General features: G+C 36.9%; 1 protein-coding gene across 12 annotated transcripts in view; it reads right to left on the reverse strand.

Moving 5' to 3' along the window:
* Hdac9 (histone deacetylase 9) overlaps window positions 1-20,004 on the reverse strand; it is an 872,989-nt gene that overhangs the window by 40,076 nt on the left and 812,909 nt on the right. For all 12 annotated transcript variants that reach the window (XM_052738328.1, XM_052738323.1, XM_052738329.1 and 9 more), the window contains one exon: window positions 10,841-10,974. In XM_052738328.1, the coding sequence (XP_052594288.1) occupies window positions 10,841-10,974 (134 nt within the window). The remainder of the gene's footprint in view (window positions 1-10,840; window positions 10,975-20,004) is intronic.

The raw sequence follows: 20,004 nt of genomic DNA on the forward strand, positions 1-20,004 counted from the left end.
TCAGCCTCAAGCATGGGATAAATTTCTTCCGTGCAAATCTATCATGATCTTCTGGAATTACCCCGATTTTTCATGGAGGAATTCAGCAAACATTGCAAGAAATGCAGCAGAGCTTCTGATAATTTATTGAGTATCTCTGTTAGAACCAAGTCTGGTGACACAGATCCTAAACACATGGTGATAAATGTACTGTGGGGTAGGGTAGTCACAAAGAAAATAACCATCTAGTTTTGGGAACCCAGAAAGCAAGCAAACAATAGCTGTGAGACAATGAATCCTAAAAAAAGCTGCTTTCCTAGGAAACTTCAAGTTAATAGCCTCAAATAAGAAGTGGTGGTTAAATAGAGTGGCATGCCCAGGAACTGCTGTCAGCAGACGGACCAAAGCACACTCATCCAAGTTTCTTCATCTGGAGGAAAAACTAAAAAAAAAAAAAAAAAAAACAAACAAAAAGAAAAAACCCAAAAAACAAAAACAAAACTAAGGAATAAATTTCCACAGCATATGTGAGTGAATCTCACCCCCAGGGTCTCTTGGAGTTGATTATTCTATACTTCAATCATGGGATTGAAAACAATAGCACCTTTCTTCCAGATGCCACAGGATAACAGTGTAGCTCGGGGATATTTATACATGAGTAAATTCACTAAATATAACTTTGTAGAGTGTTTTTCTTAGCTGCCAAAGAGAAAGCTTTAAAACAACAAAAGGTCTAGATGCAGTACAGTTTAGAAGAGGAGCTGCACCAACTCAGCATCAACGAAAGGTTGTGAAAGCGTAAACACTTAAACTTAGTTAAAGTCATTTTTTAAAAAATCGGTACTTCAGAGTGTGTCTTTAAGAATACGTCATCCTGGTGATGCCCTCTTGTCTCAGAGGCTGACTGAACCATAAGCTGCAGGGTTCTTGGAAAATGTTTTCTGAAGTACAGACAGGGTTGAAAGGGCCACTTTTCTCATACACAAACCTTCCTCCCATTCACGTCTTTCTCAGGACCTAGGGAGAAATCGTTTCTAATAGCAATAAAATGTTTTGGAACACCGCTTCATGTTAGAACTTACGCGCAAGATTGACAGTCAGTTCTTCCAAAAAATCTTCCTTGTGACTTCAGATTAAAAAATTGCTGACAAACTGAATGGTGCTAGATGCTGGAGAGAAAACTAGAGGCAGATCACAAATGCAAAAACCCCAATTTTGTAACTGGAGCACACTGAGGTCTGTGGGCTTGTTTTTAAGTCCTGGGTAATATAGAAAGTATATGTGGTTCGGCGTGTTGAGTATGAAAACACAAACACATCTAAACCCACAATTTAGAGTTTTCAGTGTGATGGATAAAGTTGTGCCTACTTCTAAAAGCAACTCAGAGAATTAAGGAAATTAAATTGATCATTTAAGCCTCTCAAACCATTTCCCTGCATGTTTTAGGTGAATGTCATTTGAGGGTTTAACCTTCAGTAAATTGCCCCAATTTGTTTCATTTTGAGTGTGCACACACAGACAGGGCTGGATTCAGAGCGTTCTCAGTGTGGGCTCTTTATTTCCCATCAAGCAGCAGTGCAGGGAAGGCAATGGGCAGTAGTCTTTCCACCGGCAAGAAAGCAAGCGCGTGTATGGCTGTTTTCCTAAAATTAAAAACTTGTATGAAGGGACCACAGAATTGAGGTAGAGGTGTGTGTGTGTGTGTGTGTGTGTGTGTGTGTGTGTGTGTGTGTGTGTGTGTGTGTGTTTTCTCTTTTTAGAGAATTAGTTGACTTAATCACTCAGAATTATGGGTAACAAAACCATCACATCGAAGTATCCACTTAATAATATTGATGAGTACTGAGTACTGGTCATTATAAGTAATCTAATAAGTAAGTATTGAAATAATACTAAGTAAATAGTCATTTTAATAAGTTTGGAGCAAATATGAGAATACATGGTAAAGCTATATTAGGTATTTAGTTTGGCCAATAAGATGTAGCAAAAACATTGGCTATTGAGACTAGAATTACTAAGAGATAAAAAAGAAATGTAAGCACACAGAGTGCTTTTGCATACAAAGGGTTACAGTAAGATAAGGCAGATCCAGATGGGAGAACTCTTACATGCCCATCATGCTGTCTACTGAGCAACTCCATTAAATAAAGATAATTTTCATGATGTTATTAAGATAAATTTTATAAATTGAATGTAACCCATGGACACAAAAAGCTAACAAATGATCATTTTTTTTCTATGTGTAAAATATAATCATAACCATTTCTTAAGCTGATTTAGGCTCCGTGATAGAGAAACTTATTCTTCATATCTTCTACATAAAATCAAGGTATTGTGTGGACAAACTTCAGATGCTTGTTCAGTGTCATCTGTCACATGATTTCCAAGGACTGCAGCGATTTCAAAACACCAGCTAGAGACAGTTACTAGTGGGAGAGGGAGGCTTAGAAGCCAGGAATCTGAGAGGTGGTGGGGAAAGTCTGAGAGCAGTGGGAAATGATGCAATTACATGTTAATTAAAAATAAATTAATAAAAAAGAAAATTCAAAAATATTTTAAAAGCAGTAGCTGGAATACAAATAGAATGATATTTTTTAACTATAAAAATTAAATTTTAGCTTAATTTGGGACAAATGTGTGGTGATATACTGTGTACCATAATAAAGCTTGCCTGAGGATCACAGGACAGAGCCAGCCACTAGATTAGACATAGAGGCCAGACAGTGGTGGCACACACCCTTAATCCTATCAGTCAGGAGGCAGAGATTCATCTGGATCTCTGTGAGTTTAAGGCCACACTGGAATCAGAGCCAGGCAGTGGTGGCACACACCTTTAATCCCAGTACTGGGAAGCATGCACACCTTTAATCCCAGCAAGTGACAACAGGGTAGAGAAACGTATATAAGGCATGAGGAAATAGGAACTCAATCATTTCAGCTGAGACCCTCTTGTGTGAAGATTCAGAGGATTTCAGTCAGAGGATTCGTGGAGTTAGTGAGGTGGTGGCTGTGGCTTGCTCTGCTTCTCTGGTCTTTAAGCCTTCACCCTGATATCTGGTTCTGTTTTTTTTCTTTAATTAAAAGACCGTCTAAGATTTGAGCAACACAAATGAAATCTTCACCATGTGTAACTGTGAATACATTGATAAAGGTAGACAATTGCTAATGTGTCCAAAAATATTTAAAGTTTTAATGTTCAGGTTCATGACTTGAATTATTCTAGGTATTTGTTATATTTTATGATATGTTTATAAATTATCTATGAATGTGTATTTATTATTAATTAATTGATTGATTTTTTTTTAGGACAAAAACTCAACAAAACTCAGATTGACATTGGATTCATGATTCTTCTACATTCGTCTCCCAACTGTTGGCAGTATAGGTATGTGCTACCATACTCAGATGTATTTAAAATTTATTTTAAAGAGATTTTGGAGGTAATTTTAGCTTTCAGAAACTTCTAAAGATCATTCAGAATTTTCATAATATGGAAGCACTCATCCAGATTCTCCTCATGTTTAGGTAGTTGCAGAAAATCTACATATACTTTAACTTTATTCCCTATACTATTCTTGATATAAAGAGATATAGTTGATTTTTTACCAAATTTTCAAATAAATTTTAAATTTTCATAGATTTTAGTTGAATTTTAATTGACTATTAATCTTGCTAAACAAGTATTAAACATACGTTAATGAAAATAATTAATGGATTCTCTGCATACACAGCCATATATAATAGTAAGGTGCTCCTCATTCCTCTCTAATCTGTACAGTCATCTTGCTATCCATTGTACTGTCTAATACCCACATTGTAATGTTGAAATGAAGAGTGAGAGTATTGGATACTTTTTATTTCAGAGAAAAAATTTTATATTCCACCATTGAAACATAACTCAAAAAAGTCCTTATCTATCAAATATAGTATAATTGTAAATAAACTATAGTGGTCTCCTAAAAATTCTCTTTTATGAAATATAAAACCATAACATGGCAAAAAATGAATGGGCTATAGTTGTGTACAATGACAGAGAGTACTCTCAGAAGCAAATATTCAGAAAAAGACATCAGATACAAAATATATATATATAATATTTCCTCTTTATAAAGTTTACAATTATGGTGTCAGAAATCAGAAAATCAGTTACTTTCAGAAAGGAGCCAATGGGTACCAACCAGTAGAAACTTAGATTCTCTTGACCTGACTAAGGGCTACACATGTGATATCCTTGTAATGCTTCCTTGGATTGTTCATATTTATGCAAATTTCTGTGTGAGTATTATATTATATACTTAAAAACAACTTTGGAAATGTTGAAATTTCTTTCACACACTGAATAATGGAAAAGATCTCTGACACAGGCAAGTGGGGACAGAAACTGGGCCTTCAGACCATGCGTGTTCCACTGTGTGATGATGCCCCTAAGAAACAAAGTGAGAATGTCTTGCTGTAACAGTGCTCTGTTCTTAGATACAGACCGTAAGTTCACTGGCAAAGAAAACTGAAAGTCTCCCTACAACAGTCGAACAACTCAGATGCGATCCAAAAAGTGTTTAGTTGTAAGGATCAAAGGGATTATGGAAGAATATGGTGGCCAAGACCAAGAGGAAAAGGAGGCAGGGATACACACTTGACCTTCTACGATGACAACTATTTATTATCAATTCCCCTATGAGGAGGGATTGATACTTAAAACCCTACTCTCATCTAAATAATTGCCCAAGAATGACTACAATTAGTTGTATATGTTTAATTTGATTGCATAAGCAAATCTGGTTATAATTTTATCCATACTGTGAATCATGAGCCAGTCATTCCTAAAATATCCATTGTTATTAGTTCGAGGTCACTAATATTCTTCACCAAATAGAGTCGGAGGGGCTGAAATCAGAGTGGATTGTGTCGACAATCAAGTCACTAGGCTGAGGTTATTGCTCTTATGCTTGTCTCTCGCCTCTGCATGGACAATGCAGGATGATATCAACACAGCACTAAAGAAACACCTCTGAACAGCAGCAGAGTATGAGACGTCTTTTAGGAGTGAGTAGGACAAAGATGGAAAGGCACAGTTGTGGCTCTTCAGTTCTTGATGCCAGGAGTGCTCTTCCACATGACAGGAAGCAGCAGAGGATTAAGATTCGTGGTGGCAGATTTTTGTGTTTTTTTTTTCATTTTTGATTTATATATTTTAACTTTTAAAGGTTTTGCTAGGTAGCCCAGGGTAGCCTCAAACTTGTGATAATTCTCTTGCCCCTGTTTCCTGATTACAGAGTTTATAGGCACTATACATGACTTTCTTTTAGTTTCATTGAAGAGATTTACACAAAGATCTGTTTACCATCTCGCATCAGTGATATGCTGGTAGCATTCACTACTGAGATGCTTCCTATGGCAAGTGATGACATCTGTGGGGTGAATAGTCACCGTGACCTGTTTCAACCTGGCCCTGTGATGCTGCTGAGCTCACAGTGGAGGAGAGCTACCCACAGCTGGTCATGAGGATCCACCAGGGGATGGCTGCAGCAGCACTGAGGAGGCACATGGACAAATTGAGCAAAGTTGCTGCTATGAGATGCTTTCGTCAGCAGCCGAGCTTCTACTGCCTCAAGTCTTCCATTAGTGGTTCCCTCTGCTGTTGTCATTATAGTGATTGTCATTTTACTCCAAAGTATGGGCGTATCCAGTGAAAACTTCCATACTCTTCATAGTATTGACGGTACTCTATTTCACTTGCCCAGATACGTTGCCTGCTTTGCTCCTCTCCACTTGGGCTTTCCACTACCAGAAACAAAGCAGCGACATCCAGCCAGAGCCTCCTGCAATTCCAAGGAGCCTCACTGTCCTCCTTTAGGTCTTCATATTATATAACGTATCTTTTCCTTAGATACTAACTTGTCAAAGTCTTACTTTGTACCCAAGGTCAAGGTTAAATGCTACTTCTTTGTAAAATACTCCTGCATTCTGATTGATAAAACAAATATCCCCACACTGCACCCCTAGGATCTTTAACAACATCCTCATAACTCTTGCTTGTGATAGAACCTTTTGTCACACAGTAGATGCCCAACGCACAGCAACATAATGGATGGACAGATAGAAGCATTCTATCATGTTTGCTTCTTTATAAAAAATTATTTCTTTCTTTATTGGTAACTATAATCCATGATGTGGTCAAGGTCACAATCTGTATTTCTTTTAACTCTACCTGAACAGCCCTGACAGAAATAACTCAGATGATTTGCAAGTAGTTTTGAGTTATCTGGATCATGAAGCGTTTCCTGAAGCAGATGGTTTGACTTCCCATACTCCTCACTGAATATAAGAAACCAGCCTCACAGGCCATATCTATACTGGAAAGAATTTTCAAAAAATATGTTTCCAAAACAGTTTTACTCCCTTTAGATTCCCCATACAACTGCTTTTGGAGTAGACAGGTATCCCAATCTAAAGGAAGACTATGGGGTAAAATGTCATTTTGGCATATCATAAACTTTCTCTCATCCTCTACTCCTGAATCCTAACTACTTAGAATACTGTAAGCATTCCCAGACTCACACGAATTCCCCAGGGGACTAAGCCTCAGTCATACATAATCTAAAAGATGAAAAAGATAGCAAAACAATGTCTCTATGCAAAATTCAATGCAAAACCTCCTCGTCCCACGAGTGAACAACTTGGACAACAGTATCTCAAGGGTTCACCTCGGGGGTGGCTGTCAACACCCACCAGGAGTTGTTTTTTTTTTTTTTTTTTTTTTTTTTTTTCCAGCATCTTTAGAGCACAAAGTCATTTTTAAAAACAAAGACAGTCTCCACATTCAGCCACTGTCTATGGAATCCCAGTCAAAGAAAAAGAGCTGGGGAACTTTAGGAGAGACAGTAGGAAGGAGAGTTTTCCTCTCCTTTTCGGGGGAGAAAGGAAACACAGAGGGAGTGAGGTAAAAAGAAGAAAGGATGGAGGGGAGTGAGAAAGCAATGGAGGAACAAAAAAAACATAAAAGAAATTGAAAGAAACCAGAAATCAAGCATTTGATGAGTAAGGGCAGTCCAGAGGCTGTGACATCACCTCAACAGCTTCCATAGCTGTGAAAATACAGGTTTACCTTTCAAAAATCCTCCTTTCTTTCTACAAGCTTGAACCCATTTTTATTCTTTTTGGGTCTGTGACCTTTGCAAGCTCATGTTCTCAACACATGACTCAAAATTCCCGCTCCTGTCCGCTCTTCTTTCCTTTGCTCACTAGAAAGTTTGTTTTCAGATTGGATTCCATAAGGACGGGAAATTCCTAAAGCTTTTCTCACCTCTAAAGAAGATTTCCTTCAGAGGAAGCAACCCGAGGTGCTACTAATTGGCTTTGCAGAATAGTCATTGCATGTGGCCTTAAAGAAACTGCATGTTTGCTAAGCCAGCTCCAACACAGATGACCAAAATAAAAGTCTCCAGGGACTTCACATGTGTTCCTGCCACTAAATCTTAAAGTGAAGTGGCAGTTCACAGAACTGTACCTGCTGCTTTTCCAATCAATGTCACAATTTTTCTCATTTAGGTATTTAATTTCTCAGATTCCAAGTTGGAGTTTCTAAGGGCTTCAATGAAAATGTTAAAAAATAGTCATCATTATTTGATTGAACTGATAAACTCCAGTTCTACACTTGGCCAAGAATAAATTAAAAATAAAAACTTCTAGTATGATTTAAAAAAATCAGTCTCCTCCCAGAATTTCCTTCAAGTTAGTTTCAACCCAATAGTATATTATTTTGACCGACCTTGTGCATATTTCTTAAAAGAACAGTTAGATGTTTTGTTAAGTAGACCATTCTCATGCTGAAAATGTTTAAAAAGAAGAAAATGCCTGTTTAATTTGCAATGTTTAGATAGCATTTTTAAAAATAGTGGTTTTTGGTACCCATCTATGTGTCTACAGGACATGCAGCCAATGCTGCCTGCTGATCCTTCAATTCCTTGGGGTTATGCAATTTATATTATTTTGCTAATAATGAGTTAGAAGAAGAAGCAGCATTTTGCTGTATTGACAGGCCTGGCCAAGAACAACAAGAAAAAGAAATAGCAAAAACTGGCAAATTGTTTATGAATTCTAATCCCCTTCACATGAATAAATACATCTGATGAAGTCCAGAGTCCCTCGCAGAGGGCCTCTTGACCTTTCTAATTTGAGCTCAATTGCATGCTCATGGTTGGGAAACTAGGTGGTTCTGTCAGTGTTTTAAGCTCCAGCTTCACTACATTTTGTTATTTGTAAAAGTGAAATCCCAGATAATAAGTCATAATTGCTCTCTATTAATCACCCGTAAGGGGGGTTGGAGGGAAATTGGGATTTTTAAATTGCAGTAATTGGTATCTGAAAAATGTTTTTATTTTCTTATCCAGAGATTACCACATAAAACTGCTGTGGAAATTGCATGTGGGTATTTTGGTTAAATGGTGAGGTACAGGCAATATGCCTTACATATTATTTTTTTTTCTGCAGGAATGAAATTTAAAACTTCAATGTGGTCACAATGACTTTTGACCTGGAAAAGGTACCCAAAGCCAGGCAATGGATTATAAATTATATTGTCAATGAAAGTGAGAACTCTTTGTTTCTTGAGTTGTTTCAAGCATTACACTTTCATTTCCTCTTTCCAAATGAATTATAATGTACAGCACACTTGTATTTTTCTTCCACTTTTCATTTTAAAAACTCCCATTTCTCTTTGCTTTGTTCTTTTGGGTGTAGAAAGATCTGCTGCAACAAAACTTACCTTTCAGTGTTCAATATACCAACTACATCTGTCATTCCTAAAGTATTGTGTAGGAAATCTATACCCCTGTCTACATGTCTAGAATCTTTAGTAGGAAGAAAAACTGAGACAATGAGATGAAACTCCCCTTTCTTTAGATTAGGATGAACCAATTTTAGGTTTTGCTTATTCAATTGAAGAGGGCCAATCAAAGAAGATGAGATGTTAATTAGTTATTATAATTGCAAGATAAACCTTACCAAAAGATAGCCAGAGAATTAAAGTCAGTTAAATAATCAATATATCCCCCCCAAAAATCTCAATTATTACTGCCTGGGTTGTCTTTTTTCACCATTTCCTCACCCCTGCAGACTGACTAAGACTAGTGAATGATGCTTTTATCCTCCATGTCACAGCCCGGTCTCCTTAAAATATAAGGTCGCAGGAGAGATTATGCCATCTTCACTGGAGATGCTCCTTGGAAGTGAGATTTCCGTGGAAAACAGACTCATCTTAATTCCGTGGAAAACAGACTCGTCATTGAAAGAGCCACTAGATCTGTAGTTTCCTTCCAGGTACTTGGAAATGTAGTTTGCTTATGTTGCTGGGTAAAGTTTCCTTCTAGGCAGGACAGTCATCTGTGAAGTCACGATGCACACCTCATCCTGGTTTTCTGGTGTAAGCCACCATTCCGCTTAGCTAAAACACTTTCAAAGTCCTTAAGCTTACAAAAGTGATTAAAGGCCATACACAACTGGTCCAAAAAATGCTGTCTGGTGGGCAAGCAGAGCAAGTTACAATGAATCCCCCAAAGCAGATACAGCGTTTTGAGACTCCTTTGGTGCTACGCCCAAATAATCCCACATTGTGTTTGGCATTATTAGTTTACAACAATCACAGAAAGACTATTTTTTTTAAATCATTGATACTGTGAATGATGTGTGAAGTGGAAGAGCAGCCTATTGTCGATGCTAATCACTAAGTTGTTACAGTCTCCCAGCTCCTTGCCAAGAGGTTTTAGACAGTGCTAGGAGCACTGTCCAAAGTTATATAACAGTGGTAGACAAATTATCCTTTCAAATTAAAAATATATGTACTTAGTCAATAAATATGGCAAAATAATCATGTTGTAGCACTTTAGACTCATATGATAATGACAGCAGCAAAAGTTTTGCACTCAATGTACAGAAGGAAAAGTACAATTTTCCATAAATATATATGCAATATCCTAAGTTTTTGTTAAAAAAAATGAAAGTTGGTTTCAAAAACGATTTTATGAATAAGAAAAGATTTCTTTCCAGTTCAAGTTCACAACAGAAAGGTAAAATACTCTCCTGAACTCAAAAGGAAAACCAAAAACTAACTCATTAAACTGCTATACATTCAGTATAAAAGCCTAAGTAACTTGATGATTCTAACCAGTATATACAAGCATTGAAATAGTTGCTGAGCTTCAATGAATTGACCTGAAATCTTGTCCCGACCTAGACCCAAATGTCCAGGTGACTGGATATGGAGTCTGTGGAGTGATTAACAATCTGCACTGCCGCGTAGATGTGCAATGTGGACCTTTCATCCTTTAGATTCAAGTTCCAGTCTTAGATCCCATGCAGTGTAGCTGCAGGGCAACAGTGGAGTTTTCAACCTTGAGGAGATTCCTTATCACTCTCAGGAAGACAGGACACTATCTTTACCTTAGCAAAAGACATTCTCAAATGATGATGAAAAAAAAAAAGCTTAAGGATGTTTTCGAAATGGCTTTATTTTTCTGACTTAGCAATCCTACAGAAAATCTCAAAAACTTTAAAAAGTTTAATTTCATGTTAAATGAGTTGATGTTCATTTGATTTGGTCAACAGACAAAACATTCTTCTTCCCAAGCGTTTTCACTACTCAGTTTTCGGCTGTGTAAATAATTTGATTGGTGGGAATGCTTTGTGGATACACTACCTGGGAAGACAGTACAGCATATCACATCAAAGCACAGAAACTTCTAGTGCCTATGTCCTTCACGGTGAAAGCTATGTAGAATTTCAACTTTGTCAGATTAAATAATAAAATATACATGCATGCATCCTCCTCCTTTCGCCCCTGACATTGTGTACTATTCATCTTTACCTCATTTCCTAGAAGAGCATTTATGCAGGCTTCAGACGCATCACAGATGGCTGTCAGATCATGTCCTCCTTCCAGAGCCAATGCTACGCGTCCGTCAGCCAATGTCATCAGCTGCTTCGTCAAATGACCAAAGCCTACCATAAAAAAAGGAACATTTCAAAGTATTAAATCAAGTAAAAGTACTAGCACATAACAGTGAGTGAGCATTTATTCTGTTAGAGTTCTTTCTCAGCATTTTCTAGTGCTACTTCATTTAACACCCATAATTATTATCTCAGTGTTACAGACAAGTGCATGAAAGCCCAAGATCCCACAGATAAGAAATACCACAAGACTTGCATTCTCTCACCAATATACAGCAAAGCCTCACCTAACAGGATTTGTAACCATTTGATGACAAACTTCAAGACGCTGTACATGTAAATCAGTGGTAGAGTGCTTGATTAGGATGTAGATGGCCCTACATTCCCTTCCCTAGAAATGTGCATGTATGTGTGTGCATGTGCGTGTGCACATGCACACACACACATGCACACACATGCACACACAGAGAACTAATGTTAATGAGGTAAACTATCCCATTTGTTTGCCCTGTGCTTCTTGTCTCCATCACTGATCCTAATTATAAAAGGAAAGTTGGTAAAGAGCACTACTATTATGTATGGTTCAATTTTTATAGTCTTTTGTTATAAAATATTTGATAAATGCAAAAACATATAAATAACATCTATACATTAATAGGCTACAAACGAATTCATAGCAATCTCACTTGTTTCTTAAGGAAAATATGGTAGCACTTCTGGCAAAAACTGGTATGTGCCATTCTGCAATAGCATCAATTCCGTTGCATGTGGGAGTCAGGAGTCTGAGTTAGCGTTTAAATTCTATTGTTTTTCTTTGTTTAATTTGCTTTCCTTTAAACCTTCCAAAAGCAACTTCACATGTGTGCAGCTTGCTCTCCTCATGCATCTGGTTTTCTCAACTCTGCCGATGTATGGAGCTACAGTTCTTTGCTGTATAGTAGGCCAGCTCACGTCTATAGGATTTACTTGCCCAGTTTTCTATCTATAGATATTTGGTGTTGTTGTTACAAAACTTTTAGTTTTTGTTGTTGTTGCAAAAAATGTTGCCAAGAATATCCTTATGAAAGTCTTCTGGTGCACATATGTGAGAATGGAATAAAATTGTGAGTTAAAATCCATTAAGTAATGCCAGATTACTTCCAAAGACCCATCAGCAGCCCCCACACTTAGAAGCAGTGCACATGAGGTTTCCAGTTCTGTTCTTCCACAACCTTGCCAGCCTTTGGTGGGATTTGCTAAGCAGGTGGATGAACAATGCCTTATTATTTTGGTTTCTTTCTGTATAAGGGAAGAGCTTTATGTTTCTAGTTTCAGTTGAAGTTACTATTTAAATTGTTGTAGAATTTGGTTTAATTCTTCCTCTACATAGACTGAGTTTTTCCTTCAATTTGGAAATATTATGAGTTAGAATGCATTCACCAGTATTTCTAATATTAAGCCATCTTTGTACCTAGGGCATAAAATAAGCTTTCTTCTGATGCATTTTTTTTTTGTATGAGCTCAATTAATCTAACTAATATTTTCTCAGGATTTTCTATGTATGTTCACAAATGGGGCTAATATTTAATTTTCTATTCTCATGTTGATTTTGATGAATTGTGGTATAGTTAGAGCCCTGTATTCATTATCTGACCCAGAATGTTGGATAAGTATTTCCTCTAGGCTTTGAATTCTCTATCACAAAGATTTTTGACTATTGATTCAATTTTGGGGGGATTATAGGACTATTGTCTTCTTTAATTATATATTTCTAAGAATTCATTCTATTTATATGCTCAAATTTATTGAAAAATTATGTATTTTAATCTTTTATCATTTCCAACTCCAATGACATGTATATAAACTTTGTCACCAATATCTCTTAAATTCCTTCACATTTTCCAGTTGGATTTCTGTGCTATATTTTCTCTCTTTACATAGATTTTTTTTCCTTCAAAACTATCTTTCAAACTTTCTTTTCATAAATTTCCAACCCGTTGTTTAGGACCATTGTTAACTTTAAGTGATTGTATTGTTTACTTGCAGCATTTCTATTTGTTTATATTTCATAATTCCCAAGTATTTTTGTCGATTCTTGTCCTGTGATTGTGACTTTTATGCATCCATTGTATTTCCAGCAGCTTCACTCATTACATCTTATAAGTCCTTCCAGTTGAGCTGGCTCTTTACGTTCTGTGTCGATTCATCTCCACGGTTCCTTTAAGTTTCCTGTTTCTGTTTTGTTTTCTTTTGTTTTTAATTTTGTCTCTCAAACTCACATACAGTTTATAGAAGAGAAATCTTTGAAAGCCCGGTGCAATGGACTGTGTCTGTGACCACACACCCCGCCCCCCCACTTTCCTGGAGTTGGTATGTTGGAATTCTCACTGCCTAGGGGAGGGTATCCACAGGTGGGCCTTTTGGTAATTAGGTGATAACATTGTGAATGAGATTAGGGCCTTTAAAAAAGGGAACCCCAAAGAGTACTCAAACCATTTGTTTGGTTTTGTTTTTTCCTTTCTTTCTCTGGCCCATGAGGCTACTAGAAGTTGTAAGCATGGAGCCATTCACTAGAACTAACCTTGCTGGCTGGAGTTCTGCTACAGGCTTGATGGTGATGAGGAAAACCTTGGCTGTTTTACAGCCATTGTTCTATTCTACTTTACTGTATCAGATTTAACTAGGACACCTAATTGAATGCAGTCTGTCTTTCAAGCCCAGTAGAGTGTAGTTTGGTTTCTTCTGCTAAATGTTTAAGATGCTGTCATCTAGATTCATTTTACCATCTCGGATTGCAGGGTTGATTCTGCATATTTATCATAAATATGGACTGGATAGCTTGATCACATTCACAAGGAAGTTACTTGATTTTTTCCACCTCTTTACTTTCTCTTTCCTTTTAGCTTCCTTTTCTTCTCTTCATAATGATAAATCAAACAGGCTTGCTATTTTTCAGCAGCACTTTCCTCTTTTGAGTTGACCTTTTGTTGTTGTTCTTGGTCTTCAGTCAGATCCCACCCCCATTATAGGATCATGCTTTACCTGCTCTAGCATGCAAGAAACAATGTTCAGAAAACGAAGATTTGGAGATGGATACTCTAAAATAACCAACATCTCTAATATTTGTTCAACTTCCTTCATCTTTCCATATGCCATCAATAAATCTAGAAGTATTTTTTATATTTACCTTAATGTTTTAAGGTACTTTAATGCCAGAGTACTTGAAGACACCTACTTTTTCATATTGCCAAATTGGAACATTCTTTTTCAATATTTTTTTAACTCATCGTATCATATAAACTTGTCCAATTGCAGGAATAATTGCATAGTAAGTACATAAAAATAAAATAATTGCTTCAGCACGACATTTTATTTTTAGGTTTTCTGAACTTACAGAGGGAATACTTAATTTTAAAACAAATACATTTTAAATAGTTAATAAATTTTATTTTTCAGAGTAGTTTGGAAGTTACAAAGAAATTGATCAGGAAGTAGATTGTAGTCCATATACTCATCCTTTTCCTATTACTAGTTTACATTAGTATTTTTACATTATTAATTTGCATTAATAATGATGCACATGCTTCATACTCTACGCTATACAAGTGCATGGAGTTTGACAAATGCAGAGTGACATGTGTCCACCATCATAGTACCACAAGAAATAGTTACGACTGCCCTAAGACTCCATGTGCTCAACCTCTCCAGCCTTCTTTCTGCTCAGCTCTTGCCAATCAATGGTCTTCTCGCTCTTCAGTTTTGTCACATACTTGATGCTTTCATGAACTCAAAATTTTTATTTATTTTATTAGTCTTTCTAAATCAGAGAACACATGATTCCTTGTCCTCTTACTTATACAGCACATATTGAAAACACTTGTATGTATCTGCACTTATCAAAGATTGACACTGCAAGAATAAATTTGCACACAGAAATGCATGCTTTAAAGACATGCCTGGGCTGCTTTCCATCTAACTCTTGCTTTTCTCTAAAGTATCACAGTGTCACTCATGAAAAGGAATCCCCAGAATCTAGTTGGTAGAACAAAACTAGACCGATGCAATGGTCAAGTGGTAAGAACATGAACTGAAACAAAGTTGCTTCCATCTGAGAACAAAAAACATAATGAACAATATCATCTTAAATTTTGGAATGAATTGAGGTACTCACCCAATAAACAACTTCAGGGTTTTCAGTTGTGATCCAGCATTTGATCTTAGCTATGAGCCCTGTGAGATGGTTTCCTCACTACTGTCCTAAAGCACTGTGATGGCAATCTTAACCCCTTAACTACTATTTGGGTGGAAGTCAAAACAGTCACTTTCTAAATGTCCCGTATTCTTAAATGGTTGGCAAAAATTATTTTTAATAGTGCATGAAAAACAAGTAAAAATGGCTTTCTAGCTTTTCAGTACCTCTCACTTCCTGTGGAGCTGCTGATTGTTTTACACGGGACACTTAAGACTGAGATGGATGACAGTGAGCTCCATCTTGTTACCCAGTGAGTAGGAAAGGAGAATAGATGTTCAGAAAACAAGTGATGCAAGGTGCTAAGAAGTGCCCTTCGCTCCAGTCAACATTAATAGCATGTAGTAGTTCACTTCATTGTAGGAAACATAAAATATCCCAGACAAGGTCACAGTTAATTGTACTGTTAAGTATTCTAAATAGCTTCTTCTGTAACTTAACCAAGGCTATAGTGACCATTTTCATAATGGAATTCTAAAACAAGCCCATGCACTACATACTTCATACTGAATGCTCTTAGAAATCAGGAATGCAATGATGAAACACCCATCGAGCAAATCAAATTGCATGCATTTCTCCAGCAGAGGCAGAGGAGTCCTGGATTGATTCAAGTTTAGTTTTACCTTTGAGAATAAAAGAAACAATATGAAAATGCCAAATTTAGATGGGATAGTAAAAAGTCATAGGAAACAGTGGAATGAAGTTAATCTTTGATCTCAGTCCAAATTCCTCCTTCTTTTACCTACAGGCTTTGTTTCCACTCACATGCTGCCCATGTGACCCCTGGAGTCAGAGATGGCGGCAGCTGAACAGGCCTGGTTAAGTGTGGACAAAACACCAAGTACAGCAAAGAAATGAAGGTTTACAAATCCCCTTTCTAATCTAAGTCAGCAGTTCAGGAAGAAGCTCCCAGTCTGATTATCCCAAGTTCTTCTGTGTTCATTTCTGCTGCGCACATATGAAGCATTAAAATGCCAGCTGAACAGTGACTAATGGCAAGACACTGCTTTTCAGGATAAGAGAGTTTTAGTAGAAGCCGAGCCTGGGTTTGTGTCCATGTGTCTGATTGATTGGAGGCTAGGTAGCTAGTTTTAAAAACTATCAACACAGTTTTCATGTCATCATGTTACTTCTAGATTCACAAACAACACAAAAAGCCTTCCTCATTTTTCACAGCCTCCAGAGTTGAAAACTTATCCTCAGGGAAGGAACAGTGCCCTGTGTGTGAGGGCTGGTGGGTTGAGTACTACAGTGAAGAAACTTGTCTTCATAACACAAGGTATAGTGGGCTCAAGTCAGCATGGACCGCAGAGATGGATTGGAGTCCCAAACGGACCTGACATTTTGGAAGCGTGGATCCAGAACTGCAGAACTGAGGGAGTAACAACCCTGTGGACAAGCCCAAGTATTGATGCCAAGTGACTGGAAACCACTCTAGACAGCTCCCCTGTTACCTATAGTTTCTACTGTTGAATTCAGTGAGAGACATAGTGCCTCTCTCTCTCTCTCTCTCTCTCTCTCTCTCTCTCTCTCTCTCTGTGTGTGTGTGTGTGTGTGTGTGTGTGTATTTTCCAAGACAAATTTTCCATCATTTGAGGTAATCTTATAGACTAAGGCATTATTCAATACTGCCATGACTATAGTATTTAAAAAATACTATGCTATATATTAGATTATAGCACTATACTGACTGTATACATTATAAACTGCATGTATCCTGGTTGTTGTTGTTTTTCTAAAGAAAAAAATTACATAGCATCAAATTATAAATGCCAGAGTGAAGGTTCAATGAAACAAATCATTTCTCTTGGTAACCAAACACAGCTGAATTAGTTATCACTCTCATCATTGACAGAATACCTGACAGAATGACATTAAAGGAAGAAGCATTTCCTCTGACTCATGGTCCATCACAGCCTACAGCCAGGGTAGTAGGACTGGTTTACACAGGCAGCGGTTTATGAGTGTAGACTGTCAGGAAGCGGACTGTTCTTGCTACAAGGTTAGCCTACCTACGACCCTTTAGCTGTGCTCCCATTACCTATGTCTGCCCACCAGGGTTCACATCCAAAATGTCCCACAACCTCCCCAACAATGTCACATGCTGGAGACCAAGCATTCAAACTCATGAACCTGTGGGAGACACTTCTCACTCCATCTTTAACAGCTCAACTGGAAAACTACAAAAACCCAGACAAAACTACTGCAGAGATCTGGAGAAGCATTTGTAATTTAAAATCCTGTTTCATTCTGTTGATTTAGTAGGAGAAAATGCATTTTTTCTACTGAAAACGTATCAAATGAGCTGTAGATAGGGAAAACCTTTGAATTATCAATTTCAGGGAGATTTCCTGACATGCTATGACTTCTTCGCTTTCCCAAAGAAGTCATTTTGTGTTAGCATTCTCAGGAGTTCAGAAAAGTTGCATGAAATGGAAAGTTTCTCTTAGAGATCTCGAAGATTAAACCTTATATGCATAATTAATAGCTAATCATAGGACACCAAACAAGTCACTCTCCAATTGGCACAGCACAAAGCCTTCACTTGAAGGCTTCCAGATCATTCTCAAAGAGTAGAGGTAACAAGAGGAAATAGCTAAAATTAGTTTTATCTTTATTTTTTAACAGAAAATCATTTTGAAAACCAAAATCAGTACATTAATAGCAAATATTTGAAAAATGGTAAAAATAATAAATGTCATTGTATAGCAATGTAATATATGAAAATCATGCCATGTGCTATTATATATTATGCAAGTATTTGGCTCTCATTTAGTAAATAAACTAAATAAACAACAGCAATAGAGTAACTTTATATAATAAGAAACCCACAGTTCCATCAACCAGTGATAATCAATTTTGCTTTTATATATTTCACTGTTGTTTATTTCATAAACAAAGACAATCATGTTAGATTTTTTTATATTTTAGACATGTTAAAGTGTCACTATAGTGAAAACATGTCTCACATCCTCAATGTCATTTTAAATGCATTAACATACCAGCCAGTTATGTTTTTATGTATTTGTTATTATTGTTAAGTTTTATATCAGATTAAAAGGACATTTATAACGTGTATAATAAAAATAGCCATTCTATGGTGATTCCTGAGTTGTTGTGTATTGTTAGGGATAGGTTTCTGTTCTGATTAGTTATCTCTCTTTTTAAACTGGAATATGGCACAGCTATAAAGGCTGAAGCATTTCGAGCAAAATAAGAATGGCGTGCAGTCAGCATTTTTAAGCCTGATTCTTTAAGAATCTATGTTTGGTGATGCCTGTTGTAAACAACTTAAATATTCTTGTGAGAACTCAGAGGTGTCCGAGAGCCTCCCCGAAAGTTTGTTTTTAATATGAAATTGCAAATGGTGCTGGAAGTCTCTATGGAAGCTGAATCTGAGGAACTCTACCACAGGCTGAAGATGGAATTCTCTCCAACCTGCAACTTAGTTTCCATTTCTATCTTGCCATAACACAGATATGGGTCGAGAATCACCAGGCAAATCCCAAGGAAACATACCTGTGCCATGACTGATTTGATTAACACAGAAACAATGACATAATGTTATTGCTTATACAAGTCACCTCACTTGTATTTGCTGACTTCCATCTCCCATTCACTACAAGTCATCCTTAGGCATTGTTTTCTGTGTCTCTACTACAAATATACCAAGGAGAAACTCCAAACCAAAAGTGCTACCACAGCGAACGTTCCCCAGCCCCACTCTGCCATCCATCGGGGGCTCTAGAGTGAAAGTCAGCAGTAGTGGGGGTCTCCTGAAATATTTGCACCTATTATCTTATGGTTTCTATCGTTTTTGTGACCTTTTATTACATGGCTAAATGACGCAATATCAATGTGCTCATTTAGTAACAGATTAGTTTCATTGGGGCCTGAAAGTTTGTAAAGACCTCATTGTATATGCCATATAGAAAAGATCAAAGAAGTCAAATACTCTTGCCAAAACTGATTTGAAATTTAATGTTGCACATCAACTGTCATAGTCTCTATAGTTTTATCTGGAACAATTACTGAAGAACGTTTCTATAGTGAAGTCTAATTATAAAAACTGTAGCTTTTTTCCTCCTTAAGCCCCTTGGTCATTAAGCTACCATGTCGTTTTTCAGGAAAACATAGTCAAACTGCAGTTGAGAGAGAAGCTGGGTAGCATGTGGCAGTCTCGTGTACTGCGAGGCTCTCAAGCAGGACTTCAAAGCAGAATCTGATTGTGCAGATGGGAGGAATGCGTGCCACAAAAATACCTTTTTAAGACTCACGGTGCTGTAATTCATATGGTAGGCACTTGTGATTCGTTCCTGATGATGATGGGATCATTTAACTCACAAAACCATTGTCGCTACCATAAAATCCTTTCATCTGCAGCCAAAAACTTCTATTTCATGTAAATGAAAAAAATTTCATTAAAGTATCACCTTAATAATGGGAAAAGATATAGATATATTTTCTGGTCATGTTTAAAATGCAAATCTATGGACATATTCTGAAGATTCATTTCATGTTAAGATCTTTACTTATTTGATGTCCCAGGACTCCTTCCAAGATCATTGAAACCGGAAATCAATTTTAGAAGAAATATGGAGATTATTATCATTAAATCTTTCAGCTGGCTTACTCCAAGCTGCTCTATAAATATTACATATGTTTTAAAGAAAGTGTTTCAGATACAGTAAAAATTCTTTTACTCTTCTAGTTGGTGATGCTCTGTGAAGTAAATAAGTTTCCATTCTCAGTACCTTTGGAAAGAAAATGAATATTTGGACTGGATTTTAAGCAAAGTCTGAAACAATGAAATATTTCACTGTTTTATTTCTGAACAATAAAATTAATACTTT

The sequence above is a fragment of the Peromyscus californicus genome, unplaced genomic scaffold, assembly GCF_007827085.1.
Source record: "Peromyscus californicus insignis strain IS unplaced genomic scaffold, ASM782708v3 Scaffold_15__1_contigs__length_86483966, whole genome shotgun sequence".
NCBI lineage: Eukaryota > Metazoa > Chordata > Mammalia > Rodentia > Cricetidae > Peromyscus > Peromyscus californicus.